The sequence below is a fragment of the Pteronotus mesoamericanus genome, unplaced genomic scaffold (genome assembly GCF_021234165.1).
Source record: "Pteronotus mesoamericanus isolate MK-2021 breed Mesoamerican mustached bat unplaced genomic scaffold, CSHL_Meso_final contig_116, whole genome shotgun sequence".
Classification (NCBI taxonomy): Eukaryota; Metazoa; Chordata; class Mammalia; order Chiroptera; family Mormoopidae; genus Pteronotus; species Pteronotus mesoamericanus.
Genome location: NW_026555027.1, coordinates 1,481,964 through 1,508,460, shown reverse-complemented (window position 1 = coordinate 1,508,460; position 26,497 = coordinate 1,481,964). Strand labels below are relative to the sequence as shown.

The window sequence follows — 26,497 nt, the reverse complement described above, 5'->3', positions numbered from 1 at the left end:
GGCCTGCTCGGACCTTACGACACTCGGAAATGCCCCAGGGGGCGCCGCAGGCTGCAGGGGCCACCCTCCCGGCACTGGGATCCGCGCCCTCCGGCGACCCTCCGGGACGCGGCTGCCGAGCCCGGAAGCCCCCGGGCCCGCGGCCATGGCGGGCGGGAAACCGCCCCGCGTCCCGGCGTCCCGCGCCCGCCGCCCGGCGCGCAAGGCGAGGCGGGGCCGGCGTGCACGGGGGCGGGGCGGGCGCGGCGGGGCGGGGCCAGAGCGGGCACCGGAAGCGCTGGGAGGCCCGAGCCGTCCCAGGGTGCCCCGCGCGGCGTGGACTCGGGCCGCTGCCGCCATCCCGCTGGCGAGAGGCTGAGAGAGGCCGCCCGCTCGCCGGCCGGGCTCGTGTGGCCAGTGCGTGAGGGCGCGGGGCCGTGTCAGCGAGACGCAAAGCGCAGCCGCCGCCACCGAACGGACATGTTGGGGCCCAGGGCCGCCGCCGCCGCCTCTTGTTCCTCAGCCTCCGAACAGCACTGAGAGGGGCCCTTCGCCGCCCGGCCTGCCGCCCCGCTTCCTGCCCGGCCCCCGGCCCCGCCGCCGCCGCCGCCGCCCGCTCCGCCCCCGCCTCCGCCCGGCCGGGCCGCGGCCCCGCTCCGCCCTGCGCGAGTCTATGTGACCGGCGGGCCCGGAGCCGCCGCCGCCGCCGCCGCAGCGCGAATATGGACGCCGTCAACGCCTTCAACCAGGAGGTGAGGGGGCGCGGGCAGGCGCCGGCTCTCCCGCGCGGCGGGCTCGAAGCTGGGATCGGGTGGGGACGCTTCCTGCTCCGGTTCCGGCGGCCGGGCCCGCGCGGCGGCCTGCGGGCCGGGGAGGTGGCGGCGGCCGCGGGGCCGACCCCTCCCCCACGGCCCGGCGGCGACCTCGGCCGCGTCCCCGGCCGCGCGGGCCCCTCGGCCGGCCCGCTCGCCCGCAGTCCCGCTAGCGGCGCGGGAGCCCGCCCGCGGCCGGCACCGGAGCGCGGCGCGCGGGGGGCGGGGCGGGAGCGTCCGTCGGCCCCGGCTCCCGCTGCCCGGCCGCGGCCGCCGGACTCTGATCCCGGGCGGTTCGCGCCCGGAGCGGGTCGGTAGCGAGCCCGTCCGCCCCGGGACTCGCGCACGTGGGAAGTGGCGTTGGCACACGACAGGGGTGCTCCTTGTCACTGCCAGCCGCGCACGCCGCCCTCGGGGGCTCCGAGCTCGGCGTGACACCTGAGAAGTTGAATGGGCGACGCAAGCCCGCGGGAGAGCGGCCTGGGCGCACCCGTCCCCCGGCCGTGCACCTTCAGCCCCCCGCCCCCGGAGCCTTTACCCGCGGAGACCCCCGGCCGGGCCCGGAGCCGCCCGCGACCCCCGAGCTCCACTTTCCCTCCAGTCCCAGCGGGCGCGGCGCGGCGCGGCCCGGCCCGCGCGGCGGCGGCTCGGAGTCGTGGGGGCAGGGCGCCGGGCCCGGGTGATTTAAAACGCTGTCCCGGCGTGGGGACCATTGTCCTGCGTCGGGTTGGGTGGTCTTCCTTTTGCAAACGCTGGAGACAAACCCGGTATTTGGAAAGCCAGATGCAGCGGTTGTGGGTGTCTTGATGGGGCGCTCAAAACTTGCTGCGTCTCACGAGATTTTGCGGGGTCCCTCCCATCGCACTTCCGATTTGCGGGGCGAGCCGTCTGCAGGCCCTGGGGCCGCGCCCCGCGCCGCGAGGAGCGCTCGCCGCCGGGCGGACGGGTCGCCGCGGAGACGGCGCGTCTCCGGCGGGGGGCGTGGGGGTCCCCGCGGCCGCGGGCCCGCCGGCGGACGGTGCCGGCCCAGTGCCGCGGTGGTGGCTTTCGGCGGGCGGTGGGGGGGCTCCCGTGTGACCTTTTTATTCTTCAGTCCCAGCTGACGCTCGGGGGCGGACAGCGTCGTGGTCCCGCAGTTTTGCACCTTCGGCGGGGACCGCGCCGCGATCCCAGTGTGGGGCGGCGGCTTCGTGCCGGGGCTCCGGGGCCGCGGGCTTGGCTCCCGGGCAGGGTCCCGGGCCGGGGGCCGGGCCGGCGCTGGCAGGTGCTGCGCAGTGAGTGAGAGTTTAGACAAGTGGTGCGACCGTGGCTTAAAGGGTCCGAGTCCGTTTCTTTCGCAAGACAGAAACCAGTGCATTTTTATTTATTTATTTTTTTAATTTTGAGAGGACGTTCGTTAAACCTGGAGACAGGGAAACAGGGCTTAGGATGGAAGAAGCAACAAAGGGGACGGGGCGCGGGGAGCGAGGACAGCCGCCCCCGCCCTCCGGTCGCCGTCCCCGCGGACCCGCAGAGGGGAGGCCGTGCGAGTCTAAAGCGGGGCGGGGGGCGCCGCTGACTGCACAGCTTCAGGGGAAATTGCTGGGGGGCGGAGAGGAGGGTTTTCATTGAGATCAGAAGTACTTAATTCTCACTTAGGCTCCATGGAAGTTGCCGGCTAAGCGACGTTATTAAGTAGAAGACCTTATGTTAATTCTGGAAAAGTGTGATGAGTAGTTTTTACTTCAAAAAAGTTAGGAATGACATTGAATCCTTGGAAATGGGAAGCAGTATTTTAACCTTTTTAAATGCACAAAATGGGAATTTGGTTTTTGCTCGTGTCCTTCGGCGTTCGCTCCCCTCCGCAGTCTTACCTCGCGGCCCCACGCAGGGCCGTGGCAGGTGCCCGTGCCCGCCCCAGCTCTCCTGCGGAGAAAACGGCCTGTGGCGGGAGCCAGGCTGGGCTCAAGTCCCTCCGACTCGCCGTGCCTCTCAGCTGCGGCTCGCCACTCGCGACGGTATTGATTACCTGTAACCTCAGGTCTCCTGACCCTCACCTGCACAAACCTCACTCAGAGCGCCACCCAGCTGCGGGGCGGAGCCCTGCGTGCGGTGCCCCGCCGCCGCCGCCGAAGACTTCTGCCCGGGCGCGGAGTCGGGGCTCGCAGCGGCCCCCGAGCGCAGGCCCAGGCCCAGGCCCAGGCCCGGCCGCTGGTCTGTGGTAGAGCCGCTCCCTGGGGCCTTGTGAGAGCACCGAGGCCTTGGGGCCGGGCGGCGTGGGAAGCAGCGGTGGCGGGGCAGGAAGAGGGCCGGCGCTGGACTCCAGAGGCCGGGAACGTGAGGATGGCGAAGGGTTAAGAGCTTGGGGCCTCGTGAGTTTCCTGTCTCCTGTGTTTGAACTCCGTGTTTGGGCTGTGGATAAACGGGAGGTTTAAGTCATGGGCGAGGTAATCAGTACCCTTGGTTTGTGGTGCGCATTGTGAAAGGCAGGGTTTGGGCCTGCGTGGCGGGTTGGGGTTGAGCTCAGAACCCAGTAGAACCTGAACTCGGCGACTCTGCAGTGGGAACGCAGGGGAGGGGAGGTGTGGGCCGGAGGAGCCTCGGATGGGCTCGGTGAGCACCTTGCGCGCTGCTCTGCGTGCGGGAGAGGGGCGGGAGGGGCCGCGCCCGCGCACAGCCCCGCCGCCGCCACGGGTGCCTCCCGGCAGCGGGCATGGGCGGTTTTGAGCAGGTCGGGTTGGAGGCTGAGTGGAAGGCCTGTGGAAATTCTTGGCATTCCGTTGGGCATCCAGCACTCAAACTTGGAAGTGACCCAAGATAGAGGGGGAGCCTCAGGAGTCGCTCTCACATGAGCCTGGAAGAAGAAAATTGGGGGGGGGGGTTAATATTTAATGAGCATCTATGGTACTCTGGGCACTTTATATAGACTTGTCAAGTTAATGTTTCTGCTGCCTTCCCTAGACATCATGTACAGATGAGGACGCTGATTGGGAAAGGAGTTCAACGACTCACTCAAGAGCGCACTGCTCAGGGCAGGCAGAGCTGTCACTGGAATGCAGGTCTCGCACCTCATTGTTGCCTGAAGGTGACGTTTTGTGTCCTATCCGGAGAGTGGTCACAAGTTTCCTGGCTGGCGTGGCTCAGTGGGTTGAGTGCCGACCTGGGAACCAAAGGGTTGCTGGTTCAATTCCCGGTCGGGGCACAGGCCTGGGGTGCAGGCCAGGCCCCCAGTGCGGGGAGTGTATGAGAGGCAACCACATGTGGATGTTTCTCTTCCTCTCTTTTTGCTTCTCTTCCCCTTTCTCTAAAAATAAGTAAATAAAAATTTTAAAAAGAGAAAGGTATCAAAGTTTGGGGGGGATAATAGGATCTGTAGTCTAAGGTTAGATGGTGATGAGGAAGATGAAATAAGGTGGCAAATGCCGCGCAGTCTTTTGTAGAAGTTCAGCTGTGAGAGCTCAAGGGGAAGGGCAGGAAGGGCAGCGCCTGGTGTGCTAGGCAGTGGCGCCGGCCCGCCTGAGGTGTGGGTAGTGTCGGGCGCCTCCAGCCCGGGTCTCTAGGAGCCCAGAGGGGGCGTCTAGAACAGTGCAGTTTCAGGCAACAAGAGGGGGTGGGTAACTTAGAGCACAGTCCTGCTGAGGAGGAAGGAGATGGGAAGCCCAGGTCAAACAGGTCACTCTCTCCGCTGTAGGCAGGAGGATAAAGGAGGAGAGGGTATTACACACACCCATCAACAGAGCACTTTTGGGCAAGACACAGTGGTAAGTGTTGTGCAAGATGAAAACATGAGTGAAAAAGATCAGCGACCAGTTATGGCTGATTCTTAGTTGTGTACTGCTGGGCTTATACACTCCGTAAGGTGAAGAGTTTGGTATTTGGTAACTGTTGAATGAGTAAAGTTTATAAATGGGGGTTTTTAATCCATCGATTGCATTTTTAGCCTTCAGTCAGTCTTCTCTAAACCCAAAGGAACATATCTCCGCCCCTCCCCCAAGTCAGAGGCAAGTAATGGAACATCAGTCTCTGTGGTCCGTAAACAAAATATAATATACTCTGTTTTGTTATATACATGGTTAGCGTATTGTACGTATTCTGCAAAGTTGGGTTTTTGCTCAAACATTAATATTATATAAGATTTAGTTCATTCTCATGGCTGTGTATGCCATCCTTTGAATAAGTTGCATTTTATTTGACTCCCCAGTTGATAAACATATAGGTTATTTCTCATTTTTTGTCACAGGCTCTGTAGTGAACATTCTTAAACGTCTCCTTGTATAAGAATTTCTGTGGGACAACTTTTCTCAAACCTTGGGTTTGGACTTCTTTAAACGCAAAAGTTAAGGACCACAGAGAGCTTTTGTATTAATGGATTATGTGAGTTGATATTTACCATATTAGAAACTCAAGCTGAGAAGTGCATTTGTTAAAAATAACAATAAACCCATTACATGGTGACATAAATGAAGAATGTTTACAAAACCAAAAAAAAAAAAAATTAGAGGAGTGACATTGTTTTCTGTTTTGCAAATCTCGTTTAAGCTTTGGTGAGATAAAAGCTGGATTCTCATCTGCTCCCTCCGTCCCTGGCATCACACGCATCAGGCAGCTTCCGGAAAAGGCTGCGCCCTTGTGAGAAAGGGCCTGGAAGGGCAGCGTCTCCCTGTGGCTGGGGACGCAGCTTGCGCCTCAGACCCCTGGAGGGGGGGGGGTTACATTCTGAAAGCTGCAGCCTGAGGTGCTGCTTTCATTCCATTCACTTTCTCTTTCAAGTCAGACAGAAGTGAGCTTCGAGAATCCTCACGGTGTGGCGGTGTGGCGTGAGGGAAGGTGGTGCGCTCCCTGCGTGGGCCGCCCACCTGAGCCGCCGGAAGGCCGGGGGGGCGGGGGGGAGCTGCTCCGGCCTGCTCCCCCTGGAGGTCGTTCTGTGTGGGCCAGTGTCTGTTTTTACCTGTTGGTCGCTAGGTGTGAGTGTCTTCTGCAGTTCAGATCATGTGATGAGGACACCTTGTTAGGTTTCCTTTTAACCTGTAACGTTAACCTTGGTTGCTCTGATCTGAGGTCGGTCTGGAGAAACGCGAAGGCGTGGAACAAGGTTCTCTGTGCACAGGAAGAGATGGAGAAGAGCAGGGCGAGTGCGGGAGCCCTGGGGGTTCTCTGGTCTCACTCGGTCATGGTACCCTGTCACCCCAAGAGTTTGGGGTCTTAGAAGTTGACCGTTCAGCCCCGGCTGGTGTTTTTCTGTGGATTGAGGACCGGCCTGCGAACCGAAGGGTGGCCTGTTAGATCCCCAGTCAGGGCACAGGCCGGCGGTGCAGGCCAGGTCCCCAGCAAGGGGTATGGGAGAGGCAGCGACACACGGATGTTTTTCCCCCCTCTTTCTCCCTCCTTTCTCCTCTCTCTAAAAATAAATAAATAAAATCATTTTTTAAAAAAAGTTACCATTCCGTCCTCCACTGAAAGCAGTGGAGGCCTGGTTTCCCATTGGGTGACGACAGCTGGTTCTTCACTGCTTTCTGGAGCAGTGTTTGTCACTGGTGCTCCTGTGGAAAATATCCCCTTCCCAGTGTATTATTTCATAAAGTATCTTGGTTCAGAAAAAATTACATGGGCCCATGATAAGGAAATGATTCAGAGAAAAACTGGGATAATAGAAAAATTGGCTTATAAAATCTTGTGAAACAGTTGAGATAAACCTGCTTAATAGAAAGTGACACAATGGTAGGTGAGTGTGTGCACGCACATGTGCTGGGGGGGGCGGGGTCATCTTTTTTTTTTTTTTTTTTTAGCCCAGATATAAATTGGAGGTGGTTCTCTGCCCTGGAGCACAAGTGTTCCAGGTAGCTTTTCTGTAGGTGACTGCACACATTCAAATCTCATTCTAAATATACCTGGATAACATGGTACAAAAAACATTGTTACATACATGATGAACCTTTAGTATTATTTGTTGAGACAAGATGCTGAATTCCTTTTTTTAGCACACTTCAGAGCAACAGCATACAACTAAAATCTAGAAAAAGAGAAGCTATGTTATCAGGTACATAGAATAAGCAGCTTATCTGTTACCAGTTCAAATTTTGGGTAATGTTGATTGATTTAATAATAATCTGTTCCTGTGGAACCACAGAAAAGTTAGAATTAATAATTATTAAGTTTGCATTAAGATTAGGCCTGACGAAGATCTGTTGAGAGCCGAGACTAGAAAAGACATGTCTGCATTTTCGTATTAATATTCAGTGTAATTAACAATTATTACAGATTTTTTTTTAAATTAGAGGATATTGTCACAAATAATATTATAATTTATTATACCGTGGTCACCTTCATCCTGCTCAATATTTGCATGGCTTATTGATTACATTTCGTGGCTTTACAGTTAGAGGTCTTTATTGGTGCTTGTGAAAACATAGATAAATGTATGAAAACATTGATATTTCAGTGGAGCACTGGACAAGTAGTAGAGAATTCAGCAAGGAATCCAATGTGACTCGAGTGGAGTTTAGAATAGAAGCCATGGTTTGATGTGGAAAATGTAAAACGTGGCCACTAGGGCTCAGTTCAAAGTGGAGGACCATCCAAGTGCCTCTTCAAAGGTATAATCTGTGTTAGGATAATCGATGATTTTGGTATGAATCCATGTGAGTCAGTAATCCGAGTCGGGGGAGACTGTGGAGCAGCGGTGTACCTAGCATATTGGGCATCTGGAGCCGAACTTTTTCTTTTCTTTAAGGCTACTACTCTTCTTAGAACAAAATTATTTTCAGAAACAGCCATGGAATCAGCCAGTAAAGAAACCTGAACTTCATGCCAATTACAAATAAATATTACGATGGAAAAAAAGATGATTAATATTTTAAAATTCCATTAATACTTTTTGGGAAAAAGTAAAAAACTTGTCTACATACTGGTCTGTCACAATAATGAATAATAATGTTCCAGTTTCCTTTCAAGCCTTAACTCCTGCGTATTTGTCAATGACTGTCAAAGTTGATCTTCACATATTGCATTCAGTAGACACTTACAGCCAGATTTATTGATCTTATCTTCACCCACGATTGATCAAAGAGCACTTGTTATTAATTTTAATTGCAAAAAGTTGTACACGATGCACCAAATAGTTGGGAAGTCTTAAACATATGGTTACTTTTTAAAAAATATTTATTTATTTCTAGAGAGAGGGGAAGGGAGGGAGAAGGAGGGGGAGAGAAGCATCAATGCGTGGTTGCCTCTCACATGCCCCCTACTGGGAACCTGGCCTGCAACCCAGGCATGTGCCCTGACTGGGAATTGAACTGGTGACTCTTGGGTTCACAGGCCGGCACTCAGTCTACTGAGCCAAACCAGCCAGGGCAACATACAGTTACTTTTGGCAGAAGTTTTTTCAAAGCCCACTTTACAGTAAATCCTAGAAATCACATTAGTGTCCATGTCTTTTTTTCAGCATTAATGCTGGTAACTTTCAGGTGTCTTCTCAGTCAAAAACAATTTCACTAAAATATTTTCACCCCAAAAATCGTTTCTGTTGTATTTCCTAAACATTTTTGAAATTATGTGTAAATGTTCACTTCCTTACATTTGGTTGCGTAGTGATGACTTTTTCTATAATTTTTATTCATTGACCTTCAAGCTTTGTTTCACTGTACCTTTGTTCCAAGCTGGTTTTGGCTATTTGTATATATTTATGCCAGAAAAAAGATATTTCCGGAAAGAATCACATGCAGTTATATTTTGGGTGTACTGGTTTTTGTTTTTAACAGTTTATTTATTTATGTTTAGAGGGGAAGAGAGGGAGAGAGAGGGAGAGAAACATCAATGTGTGGTTGCCTCTCACACGCCCCTCTACTGGAGACATGGTCTGGAGCCCAGGCCTGTGCTCTGACTGGGACTCTAACAGGTGACCCTTTGGTTGGCAGGATGATGCCCAACCCACGGAGCCTCACCAGCCAGGTCTGGATGTACTGTTTAAACGCAGGAATGTACGTGTGTATGGACCACAGGATGGAGACAGGCTGAGCCGGAGGAGTGTGCAGGCTTCCCTGAACTTCAGGGAGTGGCTCTCCAGAGGGACCCGTGCAGTGGATCGGCACGTTTAGGGCACTGGCCGTGGAACGGGAGGGTTTCCGAATTGAACTTGACTGAGAATAGACTGCTTGTTAAATGATATGTAATAAAAATGTGCAGGTTCGATGCTTATATAGTGTTAAAACTTAACAGCAGCCACACCAAGGTAGTTTAAAGCTTGAAGAGCCCCAGTCAGCAATATTTTAAGGGAAGGAATATTTTATCCTTGATATTATTTAGAATTGCCAGTTCTTGGTGATGATAACACAATTTTTAATCGGCTTTATGAGCGTTTTTAGAGACAGTTATGCACTTCACGCCTGAAGCTCGGTGGGTTCCTCCCCCTGCTCCGCTCTAGGTGTGCTGTCCCTTCGAGAGCGGCCATTGATCAAGCCTGGCGTCTGGGTCTCCCTTTGCAGTGTCCCCGGTTTACGCATTGTACCCTGGGTGTTCCGCTTTATTCCCCCTTTGGACTTTGTCACAGCTGGATTTTAGCTGAAGTAGAATTGTGATATCCTGCTTCAAGGAAACATAATATGGACATTTATGGTAATACAACTTTTTAAGCCTTTAGGAAACAGATACAATTTTTTTAAAACTGTAATAGTCATATATCATCTAGTTCACCTTAGTTAAGAGATGCTGAGCAACAAATTACTTGAGAAAGAACAGCCAAGTTTGGGGCTCATTTGGAGATATGTTCAAATCTTTATAAAGGCCTTCGCCGTTGCTTAGTAAATGTAAATGCGTATTTCACAGAGTTAGGTTTTTAAAAAATATATGAAATGCCCAAAATAGACAAATCCATAGAGACAAAAAGGAGATTATTGGGTGGGACAGGGGAGAATGGAGAGTGACTCGTAGGGCATGGCTCTTCTTTCGGGCGGGGGGATGAAAATGCCCTCGCGTTAACTAATGCTGGCGGTTGCACAATTTTGAATATAATAAAAACCACAGAAATGGACACTTTCTAGGGGTGGGTTTTGTGCTACATGACCTCAAAAGTATTTAAAGAAAAGAACAAAACTGTTAGGTTTTAACACATTATTTTCATTGTTTTGTGGCTTGGTCCGATTTTCTTTTAATTTTTTTTTTTTTTGAGAGTACGTTTATTAAAGCTGCGGGCAGTGAAACGAGAAAGCGCTTGGGTAGAAGAAGCAACAGCAGAGAGCCTGTGCAGGGTTGCTTTGGTTCTCTAAAAATACAGTGGAACCTTGGTTTTTGAGCTTCATTTGTTCTGGAAGGCTGTTCGATAAGCTATTTGTTCAAAAACCAAATCTCCTTTGTCTGCTGAGAGACGCGAGGCCATCATACAGGTGTCAACATGAAAGGGTTGTCTGCCGTAGAACCACAGTTTTGTTAGAGGATCCAGACAGTTCTGTCGTGAACAACGTGTTCGAGAGCCAGAACAAAATTGTTCAAGATGGGATACGTTCGACAATTGAGGTTTGACTATTGCAAGAGAGAAAGGAGCCTAGGCCAGGCCGCCCTGGCTCACTGGGACGTCGGAGAGAAGCGGCCTCGGAGACAGCGTCAGGGGCTGACTACATACTGAGTTAGGTGTTTTTCATGTATGTCTTCAGAGTCTTTCCATTTTAAATGCGCGCATACTGGAAAGGCGGTGTGAATTGTCCAAGGTCACGGTGTAGAAACGGCTGTTTGGAGGTTCGTCTGAGCCCAGCCTGTGGCCCCAGATGGCCGCTCGTTGTCTGCTGGGTTGCTTATGAACCGAGAGGGCTCGCTCAGGAGCTTCTCTCTGAGATTGGAAGTGTGTCGACAGGGGCGCTGTAGTGTCGTATCCTCTTGGAAGGATTTGTCAGGGTTTGAGAACAGTAAAGTTTGGTTAGTTTTTAAGTCATTACGGTAAGACAGTAGATACAAGGTTTAAAACTCAAGATATACCTTTAGGCAGTGATATTTCCTTTACTAATTTATATTCAAAATTAAAAATTTTTAATTGATTAGGGATTTTATAAATGCTAACATTTTCCGTTTTAATCCTATGCTTGTGCATAGATCCAGTCATTGCAAGTTTATGGAAATAACCAGGGTCTAAATAAAATACATAAAGTAGGGGGTAATACTTACTTTTTTCTTCTAATCAAATGAGTGTTTGCCCTGGAACCAGTTTTCATTTTTCCTGTGGAGGTCTAAGGGAGAAATGCTTAATTCACAAAAATGTTTTATAGCTAACTTCGGGGATACACAAAGTTCACTAATGAGGCACAATAAACGTGATTTTGAAATCTGGCATCTGTGCTAGTAAAATAGAGTGATGGTATGAATGAAATATTTGACATCTTCTAAAATCACCTCCTGGCCTGTTTCCTGAGCAAGTGCAAAGGGAGAGGTGAGGCTTGGCTGCAGTGTGGAGGTAAGGACTAGCAAACCCCCATGGCAGGGACGGGGCAGGTCAGAGCCCTGCTGAGGGTCGGAGGGGGGCCACCGTGGGTCCCCAGTGAACAGCTTGAAGAGTGAAGCGTGGACCTGTGGACACGGGAGGGGAGTTGGTCTTACGTGAAGCATGCGTTAGGGCGCACTCTACAGAGTGAGTCATCTGAAATTCACTGCGCGGAAAATTAGTTCTGCCCGCAGTGAAGGGTGACAGAATTTGGGTTGGGTGATAGAATGAAAAAGTGGGAAATACTGCAGATGAAGTTTAAACTGCTGTTTGCTACATTTACTATATTCTCTTTTCTTAAATGCATATAGAAGTAGTTAACCCAACAGTGGTTTCATATTTAGTATTAACAGTGTATATTGCAGTTGTATGTATTTTGTAAAAAGCCTTGTAAATTCGTCCGATTTTAGGAATATTTCATACTGATGTCTCCCTGCCTCCTAAGCAAGTGGAAAATGGGTTAAACAGAGAGATTTCAAAGGATGTGACTCCATGGAAAGTACACACAATTTACATGGGAGTAAATTATATGCCATTCATTAAAGGGATATGTTATTTAACACAGAGATGTCAACAAAAACTACATTTGAACGCTGATTTTTCAGATTCGGTGTGTTTATTTTTAAAGAGAAGGGAACGGAGGGAGAAGGAGAGGGAGAGAAACCCCGATTGGCCGTCTCTCACACACGCCTGGACCAGGGCCAAACCCGTGACCCAGGCACGTGCCCTCACTGGGGCTCCAGCTGGGGACCTCCCGTCTTGCAGGACGACACCCAAGCCACGGGGCCACGCTGGTCAGGGCAGATCTGGGCTGTATATCCACAAGAGCTTCAGTTACAAAGATTTTTAAACGGGGCAGATTTTTAAGCTTAGTTTTAAAAATTTGTTTTAGTGATTTTGAAAGGTTTTGTTAAAGATTTATAAGCCATTGATTTAGACATAACTGTTAGCTTTAAAAAAGATTTACTCCATGGTTAAGTTGTATCTAATAATGATGATTCTGTATATTTATAATTAAAGTAGAAGAAATACATTTTGTGTCTCAGACACAAATTAAATGTTTTTCCATTTGAAAGTTAGTGAAAGTTAGGTGAAGTTAGATTAGAAAATATCCCATCAAGTACCATTAACATTTTAGAGTATTTCAGTCTTTTTTCTATTTCACTTGTGTTTGGAAATTTTTATATTGTTTTGGAATGACATGAAGTTATTTTCTCTCTTAAATTGCCATCATGGAAAATTTGAGAACATATTATTTTATACATTTCTAGAAATGAAAGTATTAGATTTAAGAGATTTGGGCATTTTTAGTTCTTAAGTATATAGCTTTAAATTTTTCCCTGAAATTAAACCCCGCCCTTCAGGTCCCATCAACAGTGTCCTCTTGGCTTTGTGCGGATCTGTATGTGCTCCGGCCAGTTAGGGGACTGAGAAATGACATCTCATTGTTTTAACTGCTTATTAATAAGGTTGAACTTGCTGTGTTTGTTAACTAGTTGTTAGGGTGGTTGTTGCTAACTGAATTACTCTCCTCTGTGCAGTCTTCACTTTCACTAATACCTCTTTCTGTTTGTACGTGGTACTAACTCAGTATTCTGCTTCCAGGGAGAATGGTGCAGTGGGCGCTTTCTGAGGCGGTAGGTTTGCGCCTGCCCCGCCCCGCGACCCCTTGTCGTGGTAGTTTCCCAGTGGGTAGTAAGAAAGTATTAGCTCGAACAAACCTTTGATAAAGTATGTGTAAAGACATATGAAATAGCAGGTAAGAAGATACTGTAAACCACCCCTCACCTAATTGTCCTAGCAGCGCGTCTTTCATGGAGTTGTCTTCAGGCTGCCATTAGGTACACAAAGCTTTGCAGAAAAACAGTTATGTCTAAATCAATGATTTTAAAGTTTTATTTTCTATTTCTGTTTTGCTGAAAAAACTTAATTGTAATTTCAAAAACTGTTTGTATGTTAGTAATAAACAAAGTCATGTTGGACTTAACTCTTGGTTTGGTTGAAGCCAGTCAATGTGATATATTGAGTCAAATGGACAAAAGAAGAGGACTGTAGAGTGAGACGCTTTGATATCTGCATCTGTTGGCGGAGATTTGAGCAACAGCCTGTCACTCCGAATGTATGTTTTTAAAAAGTTTAGGGAAAAGGGTAGGAGCAAGTATCCCACTGAAAGAGATTCTGAAAGGAAATACAGTTTGAGGGATTTAAAAGGTTAAAAACATTACTTAGACTAGTATGTAGTCTTCTAATTCTTTTCATTGCTTTGACAGCTCAGTTTCAAAAAAAATAGGAAAAGACGTATTTCAGAAATCAGGCTTGATGCCAGTAACTTTTTTCTCTGCCAGTTGTTAGTTTTCTTTTACGAGTTTCTAGAGATGTCTAGTCAATAGGAGCCAGAACAGATTCACTTATGATTTATAATAGACCACATTACACTTCTTTTTTTTGTAAAGTGTGTTTTGTCTAGCGAGGTCTATAAACTGATACTTGTCATGATTTCATCATATATGAATTAGAAAAATGGAGGCAGGATGAGAGTGTGTTGCTAAGTGACTTCTAGCTAACTGGCAGTATTCAAGGAATATTAGATAAGGGCATCCTACACATAGGTTCTGCTATTTTGAATTTTTAAAAAACCATTGAGTTGGGGGAAGGCATGTAAAGCAGGCTCATGAAATATACAAGTGGATTGGACTACCTGCTACATCAAGTAGCAGAAAATGATTTCCAGACTCTCAGAAACCAAAGTCAAGTCAGGTGAAGATCTAGTTACAATAGACATGCCCATGAAAATAGTCTTGAGAGTTTCAGTTGATCATAGATGTAAATTAACAATGAATTAAGCACTGTTTTATAAAAATAATAGTAATAATAAATAACGGCCTTGACTGGTATGGCTCTGTGGGTTATGCATCATCCTGCAAAGTGAAGGGTTGTGGGTTCGATTCCGGTCACAGCACATGCCTGGTTAAGGGTTTGGTCCTCAGTCGGGATGCATAGGAGAGGCAACTGATGGATGTTTCTCCCTCTGTCCCCCTCTCAAAAAAATAATAATTATTATAATGAATAATGCCGCCCCCGCCCCCTAGATGGCCACATTCTGAATTCTAGAACTTGCGAGTGTGTTTGAATGTGGCAAAAGAGAATTTGCAGATGTGATTAAGTTAAGGGAATGGGTTAATCATCCCACATAATCTGGATGAGCCCAGCACAATCCCAGAGGCCCTTCTATGAGAGAGGCAGGAGAGTCAGAGTGGCGTGACCTCAGAAGCAGGGACCAGGGAGCAGAGAAGATGCCCCACAGGAAGGCAGGTGCCCTCTGGACAGAGAAAGGCAGGACCGCGACTCTGCCATGGAGCCTCGGGGAGGAACGCGGCCCTGCCAGCGACGCCTGGACTGCGGACCAGGGGAGTCTGGCTTCCCGAGCTGTCGGAGGGGTGCGTGTCTGTTGTTTTAAGATGCAAAGTTTGTAGTGACGTGTTGCTCCAGAAATGGGAAACTAACACAAAAGACAGTTTGTTGGGTTCCACGAGCATAGGAATACATCTGGCAGGACGCGGCAGGGGGGAGATTGGGGCGGGGAGCGAGAGGCCTGCTGTAACCATCGAAGCCTGGGAGTCACTGAGCCGGCGTCCTTGGCTGGAATTGGCCAGGGCTGTTGGGCATGCGGTTATGGCTTTGGTGGGAGTGCTAGCATAGGTACTGAGTTGCCCTGCAGCTTTAAAAGTCTTTGATACTGCTGCATTTTCACCATAGAGAAGGCTTCTCTATGTGCAGCATTTGGGTGACACAGAAAAGGTAGGGCCCCCCGTGACCAATCCCACTCAGGGCGTCGCGGAGCTCTGCTTACGCAGCCCAGGAGCCCAGCACGCGTCAGGTAGGCTGGGCCCCCAGATTCGCATGCGTGATCTCGTTCACTCTGAGCAGCACTAGGATGGGGAGTGCGTGCTAGTTGCCTTCGCAGATTTAAAAAGTCCTTGACGTTTAGAAAGGTTAATAACTAAACTTGTCAAAGTTTATACCATTAGTAAACAGCAGAGGATCGTATTACTTTGACTAACATCAAAACCCTGAATTTTATAGGTGTCGCAGGCCAAATATTCTCATTCCTTATTTTCTCTTGAAACTTCTTTAATGTTACAAGGGGGTTGTGAAATGGGTGATGCGCCGTAATTTTTAGAAGGCTTTGTATACCAGGCATCTCTCTGTCGTGCAGGAAGACGATGGTCATACTCAAGATTTCTCTCCTAGTCCTTCAGCTTTGTGGCAAAGCAGGGTCACATGTCCGTTGCTGGAGAGTGTGTTTTTCCTCCTCAGCAGAGGCGCTGCAAGTGGGTTTTGTGCCATTGGGGGCCTCCGGCCGCGTTCACATGCGGGTCCTCGCTGACAGAAGCACAGGCCGTACGAGAGGGCTGCCCTGGTGACGTTACTGAGCACTTGCCCTGTTGCCGGTGATACACTGGTCATCCCGCATGCGGAAGCCAGTGCAGTTGCCACGATACCCGCGAGGTCGGATCCGGCACACCCCTTCCCGTGTGTGGACGCTGGGGCCGGCAGAGGGTGGGGCGTTTGCCCGGAATCTCACATGGTTGGACCCAGTTTCAAAGCCATGTCTGCCTGACTTGCTCTGTAATAATCACAGTGTCTGTTTTGGGGGGCTTTTTTATTAATAGAGTTTGTTGGAATTATAGTAAGTTTATAGCTTTCAAACTTTATATGGAAAACTGATAGGTTTTTTCTTAAAGTTTGTTGGCTGGAATTGGATACTGGTCAGGAAAAACTACGGCGTGCCTTACCTTTACCCCTGTTTCTATTGTGTACCGGCTGCTTTGTGTAGTCTAAATGCCTTTGAAAAATAGGAACATTTTTTCTGACTTGGCAGTGCTGCTTTTCCCCAGTGTTTGTCCGTAAGAAATGTATCAGTGGTTTAAGGACTCTACATTATTGAAAGGTGACCAGTGGTTAGTTTGGGCTTTATTTTCCTCAGTTCTAAGACAAAAGAATTTTTCTGAATCATTAATTGCCTTTGAGGTTCCCCCCCGCCACCATAACCCCACAGTAAGAATTTCAGTTTTACTCTGAGCCTGTGCTTGTGTATGTGCACCGTCCCGAAGCGTGAGAGGCTTCCGCGAATGGTGCTCCCTGCGCGTGCAGTGCGCTGGGGTTCTCCTCTGTTCTGTGAAGCTTGTTTCTGTTACCTAGTGTACGCCTGCCCGCAGCTTGAAAAACGCTGCTCTGGATTGTCTCCTGGCGTCTTTCTTTTTTAACAAAACTGCATTTACTAGCGGGAGTAAGGGCTGACGTGTAGTGCACACTTCCTCTGTGCCAGGTGCCGTGTTAAGTCCTTGTAAATGCATCGCCTGTGTTCTTAAACTTCCCTAAATAATCAGGGACTATTATCTTCCTTTTACAAAAGAGGAAATGATTTCTCAGAGCCAGCGAGGGGGTAAGCCAGGATTTCCCAGGCAATTGATTATTGAGCCTGTGTTCTGATTGTTACTCTTAACAGAAATTTGCTGTTTTCAGAAATTCAGTAACCATAATCTAAATCTTAAATCTTAGACTACCACAAGGTTGTATGTTTCCCAGAGATTGCTCAGCCAACACAGGTGGCCGTGACAGTTAACTCTTCTTATTTAAAATTATTAAATTACAGCCTTGCTCTAGATTCAGGTAAGGACTCAGTACGTTTTCTCTAACTTGTTGATGGGGTTGGACCCATCACTGTACCTCTGTGCCACTTTTTTTTGTTTGTTATTAAAAAAATCTTTGAGTCCACCCCCTTATAACAATTACATTTTAGTATTTATTACCTTTTCATTGGGTCTAAATGCACGTATTTTCTCTTCGCTGTGTAGTCTTCATCATCTTTAATATCTGCACTAGTCCCTTGTGCTACTGTATTAGAGTGTTAAATACTTTCCTTATCATTGGGTTCTTACTGGAAGGAATTCCAGCTTTGGGTAATGGTAGGCTGCAGATTGAAATCTCTCATAATTGGCTGTATGACTTCGAGCAGATCCTTCAACTTCTGTGCCTCAGTGTTCTCATCTGTAAAATGGAATTACAATATCTACCTCCCCATGAAGGCTGTGTGTTTTTCTGTTCCAATAAGTGCTGTCAATGTGCATAGTCACTGTAAAGGATATCGATTTCAGCATAATTTCGGGATCACTGTACCTAATGGAGGCCTTGATCTAAACATGAGGGACCTGTGTGGTGACTTTGCATCTTGGAGAGGTCAGTGAAATACTAGCACCTTTTATTGAGCTTTTAAAAGGTAACTTTTTTAAACCTTCAGTTTTGAAACTTCTGCATCTGCCTATAGTGTTTTTCTTCATAAATTATGTCATTCAGATTTATGGTTTAAGGTTTAAGAAAGACATTGGTAAATGGCATCCACTATGGAAAGAAGCTGAAATGTGACACGCCTTACAGCGCTCACGAGCAGGAGCTGTTGGGAGGGCGGTCATCATGAAGCCTTGAGAGACCGCCATCTCCTCCTTGTGCCAGACACTGAGCCTGCAATACCAAGTCACTCACTAAGCTCTCAGATTTTGTTGAGTGAATGAGAAATGATCTAATACTGCATTTCTGCTTTCTCACCTGCCACTTATTTCTTAACCAGTTGGACTTTGGAATCACTTTTAAAAACTGGTAGCACTTCAAACTGAGTGAACAAGGTTTGGTTTGCGTCCTAATTATCCTTATAGCATTTGACCATGCAAATGCCTTTAATTTCTGGCATTGGCCTTGGTGTTCATTCCTGCAGCCCCTTCTCGATACCTCATCGGCGTTTTTAGAACGTGCCCTGCTGAGCTCCCATCTTGTTCGCGGCTCCCTGCTTACCATGACTCCTCTCCCTCATCCTCATGGCTTTGATTCTGTGACCTCCCGGTTTCTGGCCTGGATCTCTTGTATTCAAGATCCATGTTCCAGTCTCTGCCTGAAGTCTCCGCCTGGGTATTCATTTGGCATCCCAAACTAAATTCAGTATGTTTCGTTATATTATCCCTGAATCAGTACAAGATGTAGCCAGGTATGGATGCCTGCTTGATGTTTTCTCTGTATTCCCCGTCATAGTTCATGGTCTCTGCGTGTCTTTAGTCGGTTCCCAGCGTTGTAGAAGGGCCTGAATGCGCCATTAAGGGGGGATTGGGAGCTTTCAGCAGATTTTAGTCGGGACCATTCTCTGGGCATCATCCAAAACAAACATGACCCTTCTGGGTAGTATCTCAGAACAGTTGTGACAGCATCTATGTTAGTTGGTACTATATTGGGTTGGCCAAAAAGTCCGTATGTTTTTTTCCGTAAAAGACATATTTTTCATTTTCACCAGTAACTTTGCTGATTTGGGTATTTTTGAGTGCGCCAGCTGTCCACCTAGCCACGTAAGGGTTGTTCTCGATGTCACGACTCGACCACTGCCAACTTCATCCTGTCAGCCTGACCGGGAGGCATCGTCCAGTGAGAACCTCCAGCACGAAACTCGCCAAACCACTTTTGACACGTTTTTGACACGTTCAATCCATCATACCACCTTCTCCATACACTTTTTTTGAGTTTCAGTTGTATTTTTACCTTTTTTGAAGTAATAAAACATAATATGCCGAAAATTTTGCACATTTTCTTCCATCTTCAATATTAAAATGACTACACAAAAATTCACCAATTTTGATAAGTTTTTAAAATGCAGGCTGACATGACAGCTGTCACAATAAAATCTAACAAAATTTTTTCGAATGAAGTTAAAGACAACTAAGTGCTACTAGAGCCACCGTATGGAAAAGACCAAATGAACTTTTTGGCCTGCCCGATAATTAAATAAAATAACATACCGCTAAGCTCAGTTCGCCCTTACATGTAGCAGGCTTCAGAGACGGGCCCCCTGCTCTGCCCAGTTGCCTTTGCATTATGGAATGGAGGAACGCCCTTCCTCTGTGTCTTAGAGGGCACCACTTGAAGGCTCTCTTGCTAGTCTTTTGCCAGAATGATGTCGATTCTGTTATACGGTATAGTCTGTATTTTAAATTTTTTTTAAATCCTGATAATTTTTTAAATATATAGAGTATGTGGAGTATTTCATCAGAAGATCCAATGATCTGGTCTGTCTTTTAAGCTCAGTTGGCTGTTATTTTAATATGGCAAGTTATTTACTGCTGAAATAATCAAGAAGTCCTGTTTGGGACAGCAAGTGAATATTAGCTCTGGCTTAGGCTTCATTAAAATGATTCTCTAAGCTTTTAATGGCCAGAGAAGTACTTCTCACTGTTGCTCATTCTTAGGATCCAAATATTAACTTTTTTGTACCCCCTTCCTCTGCATTAGGGTACAAAGAAAGAAATAGAACAGTAATAAACAACTGTCTTAATAAATCTTAAAATTTATAAATGGTCAGAATATAGCCTCTATAAATGTATATTGTATATTTCATGCAATGTTGATATTTTAAATTTGATTTTTCATTTTTTAAATTTTTATTTATTTGTTAAAAGATTTTATTTATTTTATGTTTTGAGAGAGGGGGAGGGAGGGAGAAAGAGGGAAACAGCCATGTGTGGTTGCCTCTTGTGCGCTCCCTACTGGGGACCTGGCCCGCACCCCAGGCATGTGCCCTGACTGGGGATTGAACCTGCTACCCTTTGGTTCCCAGGTCGGTGCTCAATCCACTGAGTCACACCAGCCAGAGGCATTTTTTATATTTTTTAGAATTTGTACTTAAGTTGAAATATTCAATTTTTCTTGTTTTTTTATTGATTTATTTAATCTCAAAGATTACTGTCTCCTTTCTAATGGTTTTTCAATTAGTGAGAATTCACAAGGAAAATTTTTATTATGTGGTAAATAAAATGATAAAGAATTATAACTATTTATTTAGATACTGTTTTTTAAAAATGAATTTCTGTGTGTCTTTGTGTCTCCTACTTTCTCTATCTTATGGAAAAATTCTACATTTTAGGGTATGTTGCTGGGTAAGGCTACTCCTCTGGGAAATGAGACTTCCATTTCTTAGGCTAGCATCTTAGTAGTGGTCTAGTAAAGGTACGTGTCTCAATAATCCCATATTTGAAATAGTCACATCAATTGGGAAGAAATAGAAATAGGATTCATATAAGGTTGAAAATCCTTATTTCAAAATATCCTTTTAGAAATCCCAGGTATTCAGACGAGATTGGGCACGTTCAGGGTGGTATGGCTGTAGACAGAAATCCCAGGTATTCAGTATGTGCCTGTGATTGAACAAAACAGAAACAATTTAAGAAGGTTGATACAGACTTCTGACCAAGATGGAGGTATAGGTAGTTACGCTTTGCTTCCTCACACAACCAAAAGAAGAACAACAAATTGAAAAACAAAAAACAACCGAAACTGCCAGAAAATGGAACTGTATGGAAGTTTGACAACCAAGGAATTAAAGAAGAAACATTCATCTAGACAGGTGGGGTGCGCAGAGGACGCGCAGCGAGGCAGTGGCTGGCGGACCAGGCGGTCTCATATTTGCGTGCAGATAAACTGGGAGGAACAGCTGGGGAGTGAGACAGGCGGTGCAACCCAGGGCTCCAGCGCAGGAAAAGAAAACCTCAAAACCTCTGGTTGTAAAAGTCTGTGGGGGTTGTGGTGGCAGGAGAAACTCCCAGCCTCGCAGGAGACTGTGTTGGAAAGACCCACAGGGTCCTGGAACATACGCAAACCCACCCACCTGGGAATCAGCACCAGAAGGGCCCAGTTTGCTTGTAGGAAGCCAGGAAAGTGACTGAAAGAAGGCAGAGAACTGTGCAGGCGGCATTGTTCCCTCTGACCCCTCCCCCACAGGCAGCGCCACAACGCAGCCAAGTGGATTGCCCTGCCCCTTACGATGCAACAGGTGGGCTGAGACAAAGAGACACGGCCCAAATCAAAGAATAGATCACAACTCCAGAAAAAGGGCTAAGCAATGAGGAGATAGCCAACTTATCAGATGCAGAGTTCAGAACACTGGTAATCAGTATGCTCACAGAAATGAGTACGGGTGCAAGATAGATGAAGAAGTGAAGGCTATGAAAAGTGAAATAAAGAAAAATACACAGGGAACCAACAGTGAAGGAAAGGAAACCAGGACTCAAATCAACAATTTGGAGCAGAAGGAAGAAACAAACATTCAACTGGAACAGAATGAAGAAAAAAGAATTTTAAAAAAATGAGGAAAGGCTTAGGAACCTCTGGGACAGCTTTAAATGTTCAAAGATCTGAATCATAGGGGTGCCAGAAGGAGAAGAGGAAGAGCAAGAAATTGAAACCTTATTTGAAAAAAATAATGAAGGAAAACTTCCCCAGTCTGGTGAAGGAAATGGACTTCCAGGAAGCTCAGAGAGTCCCAAAGAACTTGGACCCAAGGAGGAACACATCAAGACACATCATAATTAAATTACCCAAGGTTAAAGAAAAGAAGAGGATCTTAAAAGCAATGAGAAAAGCAATGAAAAGAGAGAGTTACCTACAAAGGAATTCCCATAAGACTGTCAGCTGATTTCTCAAAAGAAACCATACAGGCAAGAAGGAGCTTAAAAGAACAATTCAAAGTCACAGAAGGCAAGGACCTACATCCAAGATCACTCTATCCAGCAAAGCTATCATTTAGAATGGAAGAGTGGGTAAAGTGCTTCCCAGATAAGGTTAAGTTAAAGGAGCTCATCATCACCAAACCCTTACTAAATGAAATCTTAAGGGGACTTATGAAGAAAATCAAAACTGTAAACAGTAAAATGATAACAAACTCAAAACTATGAACAGCTGAACCTAAAAAAAACAAAAACAGCAGACAACTGGACCAGGAACAGAATCACAGAAATGGAGATCCCATGGAGGGTTATCAGCAGGGAGCGGGAGAGGAGAGAATGGGGAAAAGGGTGTAGGGAATGAGAAGCATAATTGGTAGGTACAAAATAGGCAGGGGGAGGTTAAGAACAGTATAGAAAATGGAGAAGCCGAAGAACTTACATGTACGACCCATGGCATGAACTGAGGGCGAGGGTCCCGGTGGGGGGATGCAGGGCGGAAGGCAGTAGAGGGGAGGGATAAAACAGGACAACTGTAATAGCATAATCAGTATAATACACTTCAAGAAAAAGATGTAAGAATCTTAATGGCGGGGTCATGTCTGTGTAACCTGTGGGGTCTCACAGCATCTCGGCAGGATTTGAACTTCCACAGGAGCTCCTGGTGCTGGATCCCTGCGGTGCGATTTGCCGAACGCTGCGGGTGTTTCCCACGGAGTCGACAGACGGCATTCCAGCTTTACAGTGGCAGCTCACGTTTCCTGCTTGATTTTAATACGTGTGTTTCTTCAAATGAGTCTTACAATTATTTGAATACTCAGGTCTCAGTGAGGTTTGGATTGAAATTACATTAAATATTAAATGAAGCTATTACCACTTCCAGTTTAGGAAAGTGGTGTGTTTGTTTCCATTTAAATCATTTTTGCGTTCTTCAGTAAAGTTTTGTAATTTTTTCTATTGTATGTTCTGTAAATTTCTTAATGTTTCTTCCCCTTTTCCCCGTTTTTGATATGTTTAATATGGTCTTTTGCTGTTTATTTTCTAAGTGGTGATACAGTTACATAGGAAAGCTGTTGATGTTTCTTCACTAGTCAAATTTCTTAAACTTAGTTCCAAAAGTTTGTTAGTCTTTTTGTTAATAGATTGCAAATATCTTTGTAGAACTGGTGAAATGACCTCTCTTTTTACCTATAATGTAAAAAAATTTTTGTTTGCTTTTTTTTTTTTTAAAGCTCTTTTCACTTATGGATATGAAACCTCCCATCTCTCGAGCCAAGATGATTCTCATCACAAAAGCTGCTATTAAAGCCATTAAGGTAAGAGTAAAGTCAATATATTTAACTTGAAAAAGTGTTTTTGAAATTTTGAAACTGTTTCTAAACATGAGCATTTATGTTGTGAATTTGTTCAGGCCTCTCCCAGAGAACACTAACCAGCCTTTGCTGAAGGTGCATGATAACCCAGTGAGGTGCATTTGCGTTGTGCTCCGACTTCAGAGTGGTCCTCTGCCCCCATTTTTGTTTTGTTTTTGTTTCCCTTGTATGTTTTCCCAGCTTTATGGATGTATAATGAATAATTAAAAATTGTATATATTTAATAATACACAGTAAAACATGATTTGCTGCATACCCATTGTTTAATGATTACCACAGCTAAGCTGATTAGCGCAATTGTCACCTCACGTAAGTTACCTTTTTATGTGTGTCGTGCCAAAAAAAATTAAACTCCTAGAAGTAGAGACTAGAGTGGCAGGTTTTTTTATTTCATTTAATTCTGGTCATGAATCAGCTAAGTGTAAGTTTAAGTTTTATTTAAAAAAAAAAATTGGGGCTCCATGAAATTAAATTTCTTACCCAAGATGAAACCTAAATAAGTGATTTCATTTCAGAAACTTCATGATTTAGTTTTGATTTCATTGATCTTATCCCTCATAAATGCTGCTTTATGAAGGTTTATTCATTAAAAATCTAAGAAAAAGGCCTTCTGTTTTGGGGGGGGATTTTTGTAGTATTGTGTTTTAGCTAATTTCTGATTTTTAAAAACTGTTGATTAGGGTACTTCTGATGGTTTATTCAGTATTATCTTGAGAATCATTTAAGTTGTGCAGATTTAAGATTTTTTAAGTATTTTCTAATTACATTGCAGGAAATGTAGAAATATGTAAACTAAACAATAATTTTCTTTTAATTCTTTTCAGCTTTATAAGCATGTAGTTCAAATAGTAGAAAAGTTCATCAAAAAGGTAACTACCCATTTTTTGATTACCTCATTTTAATTTTGTGCCGTATTTGTAATTTGGATGCTTGCTTGTAAAGCCACTAAGCAAACAAGTTGTCTCTAGAGGTTCTTTTTCATCTCTAGAGGCTTTTCTTAAAGAAAACAAAAGCAGCCTCACCACAGTTCTGTTGACCGAGCACCCGCAAGGGTCGTGGTCGGCCCGCAAGGACAGTCTCCTGCGCGCTGGCTGTGGGACTCTGCCCCGAGCCCCGGGTGCCCCTGCCCTTTGCCCTGTGACTGTTGACATTTAATTCACCTTGAAACATTTCAAATGAAAGCACTTTATAATAGAGCTTTTCCAGCTTTTTCCTGCTCCCAGCATAATTACATTCAATTTTTAGTCTACAGAGGTGGTATGCTTCATAACCGTGTGATCAGCACATGTGTCTCAGCCGAGGACAGAGAGCAGGGACTTGGGCATCTTTGTCTTCCCCTAACCTGGGGCTGTGGGGATGTCTCTGATCCTTGGCCTTTGAATACTGGCCGAGAGATTAGCAAATCAAAGTACCACTAAGTAAAATGGAAAAGTTAAAATTACCAGCATGACACCACCCGCCTGACTACAGATTATTTACATGGGGATCTCCTCGTATTTTATCACGTACCTGTGCCCCAGTAAAAGCAGAAAGGGAGACCCACTGGTCGGCAGCCTGCTTCCCCACCGAGATCACTGCAAACACCCGCAGAGCGCTCTGTTACTTGACTCTCCCGCCGCTTGCTCGGCCAGGCCCGCTGCCGGTCACCCTGCCTCCGCTGCTGGCCTGGGGGAGGGATCAGGTGCATCGGGGTTGTTTTTCTCAGGATAAACTTCTGGGTATGGGACTGCTGGGTTAGATGAGGCCTCGGGTTTATTGCGAGCTCGGCCTTGTAAAGGGTACACCACTAGAATGTATGTCGGTGTCTGCTCCTCTGTTCTTTTCATCTTACTGGTTTCATAGGCCGAAAATGACCTCTTTTAGTTTTTGTTTCTCTGGTACTGTATATTAAAATTACCTTTTCCATACTTTTAAAGGGTAAAAGTTACTACTTTTGTAGCAGGTTGCTTTGGATTTGTGTGGAAGTGTTGTAGGGGTGGGTATAGCGATGCTGATCCTGGGAAGTTGTGGGAGGTGGAGGGACCAGAGAGAAGTAAAATGCCGGGGGTCTGAAGCACAAAGAGGGTGGGCAGCCCTGTACAGACCTGTAGGGGACACGGCGGGCCATGCGGCTGAGCACGCAGGCGGTTTCTCAACGGAGACGGCCACATTCCGGCCACAGGCCGTGGTCTTGCTCTTCTTCTGTTGACTTTACATCTCTGTCTTTGTAGTGTAAACCAGAATACAAGGTTCCGGGATTGTATGTGATCGACTCAATTGTACGGCAGTCTCGTCACCAGTTTGGAACTGATAAAGATGTTTTTGGGCCAAGATTCTCTAAAAACATAACCTCCACATTCCAATATTTATATCTTTGTCCATCTGAAGATAAGGTATAGTTAGTAATTTTTTAATTAAAACTTGTATTGTTTTTATTTTTATTTCTTTGAATCTATTTAAATGTATTTTAAATAGTTGATGCACCTGGTATTAGAAAGATAATCATATAGTTATCTCTGAACTTGAAACAAAACCCAGTTTTCAGTTTTTTCTGTAGTAGTCATATTTATCTTTTTTTTTTTTTAAGATTTTATTTATTTATTTACTTACTTACTTTTAGAGAGGACGTGAGAAGGAGGGGAAAAAAGGGAGAGAAACATCAATCAGTTGCTTCTCACACATGCCCTCAACTGGGGAGTTGGCCCCCAACCCAGGCATGTGCCCTGACTGGGAATCAAACCAGTGACCTTTCGATTTATGGGGAGGTGTCAACCCACTGAGTCACACCAGGCAGAATGTCTACTTTCTGTAAAGTCCTTTAGGAATGTCGTACTATTGAACGGTGAAAGGAACACCATCTTGTTTTAAGGAAGACATTGGAGAGGTTTACTTGCGTTGAGTGATAAAGAAATTCTGTAGTTGAGAAGAGCAGGGTTCGTCTCAGATGGCTGCTTATTCTAGAAGGAAGGGACCACAGTCGATGGCTTTACCAAGCATGTAGAGGTACACGAGCATAAGTGCCCTTTGGTAACAGTCAGATTGCAGATCTGGCTGCTCCTGTCCGTAGCCGGCTTTACCTTGTGTGGGCCCCGGGGGTGGGAGGAGCAGGCTGTGTTGTGGGCTGTCCCTACTGGAGGAGTGCTCCTGGGGAGAGCACACGGGAAGAAGGGGCATTGTCCCTGGGGTCAGAGGTGAGAGGTGTACCCTGCGTACACGTCTCTGGGTCTCCCTGTTGACTAGCGCACAAAAGAACTTACCTATCAATTACTGGCCCATCTCTTAAATACTGTGATTGTTGCCCTGGCCAGGTAGCTCAGTTGGTTAGAACACAATCCCAGTACGCCATGGTTGCAGGCTCAATCCCCTGTTAGGGAGCAT

General features: G+C 46.3%; 1 protein-coding gene across 1 annotated transcript in view; it reads left to right on the top strand.

Moving 5' to 3' along the window:
- Positions 1–323: 323 nt before the first annotated feature.
- Positions 324–26,497, top strand: part of SCAF4 (SR-related CTD associated factor 4) — a 58,422-nt gene continuing 32,248 nt past the window's right edge. The window contains exons 1-4 of the mRNA XM_054577791.1: positions 324–731; positions 23,000–23,083; positions 23,965–24,009; positions 25,351–25,512. Coding sequence (XP_054433766.1) covers positions 702–731; positions 23,000–23,083; positions 23,965–24,009; positions 25,351–25,512 — 321 coding nt within the window. The 5' untranslated portion in view covers positions 324–701. The remainder of the gene's footprint in view (positions 732–22,999; positions 23,084–23,964; positions 24,010–25,350; positions 25,513–26,497) is intronic.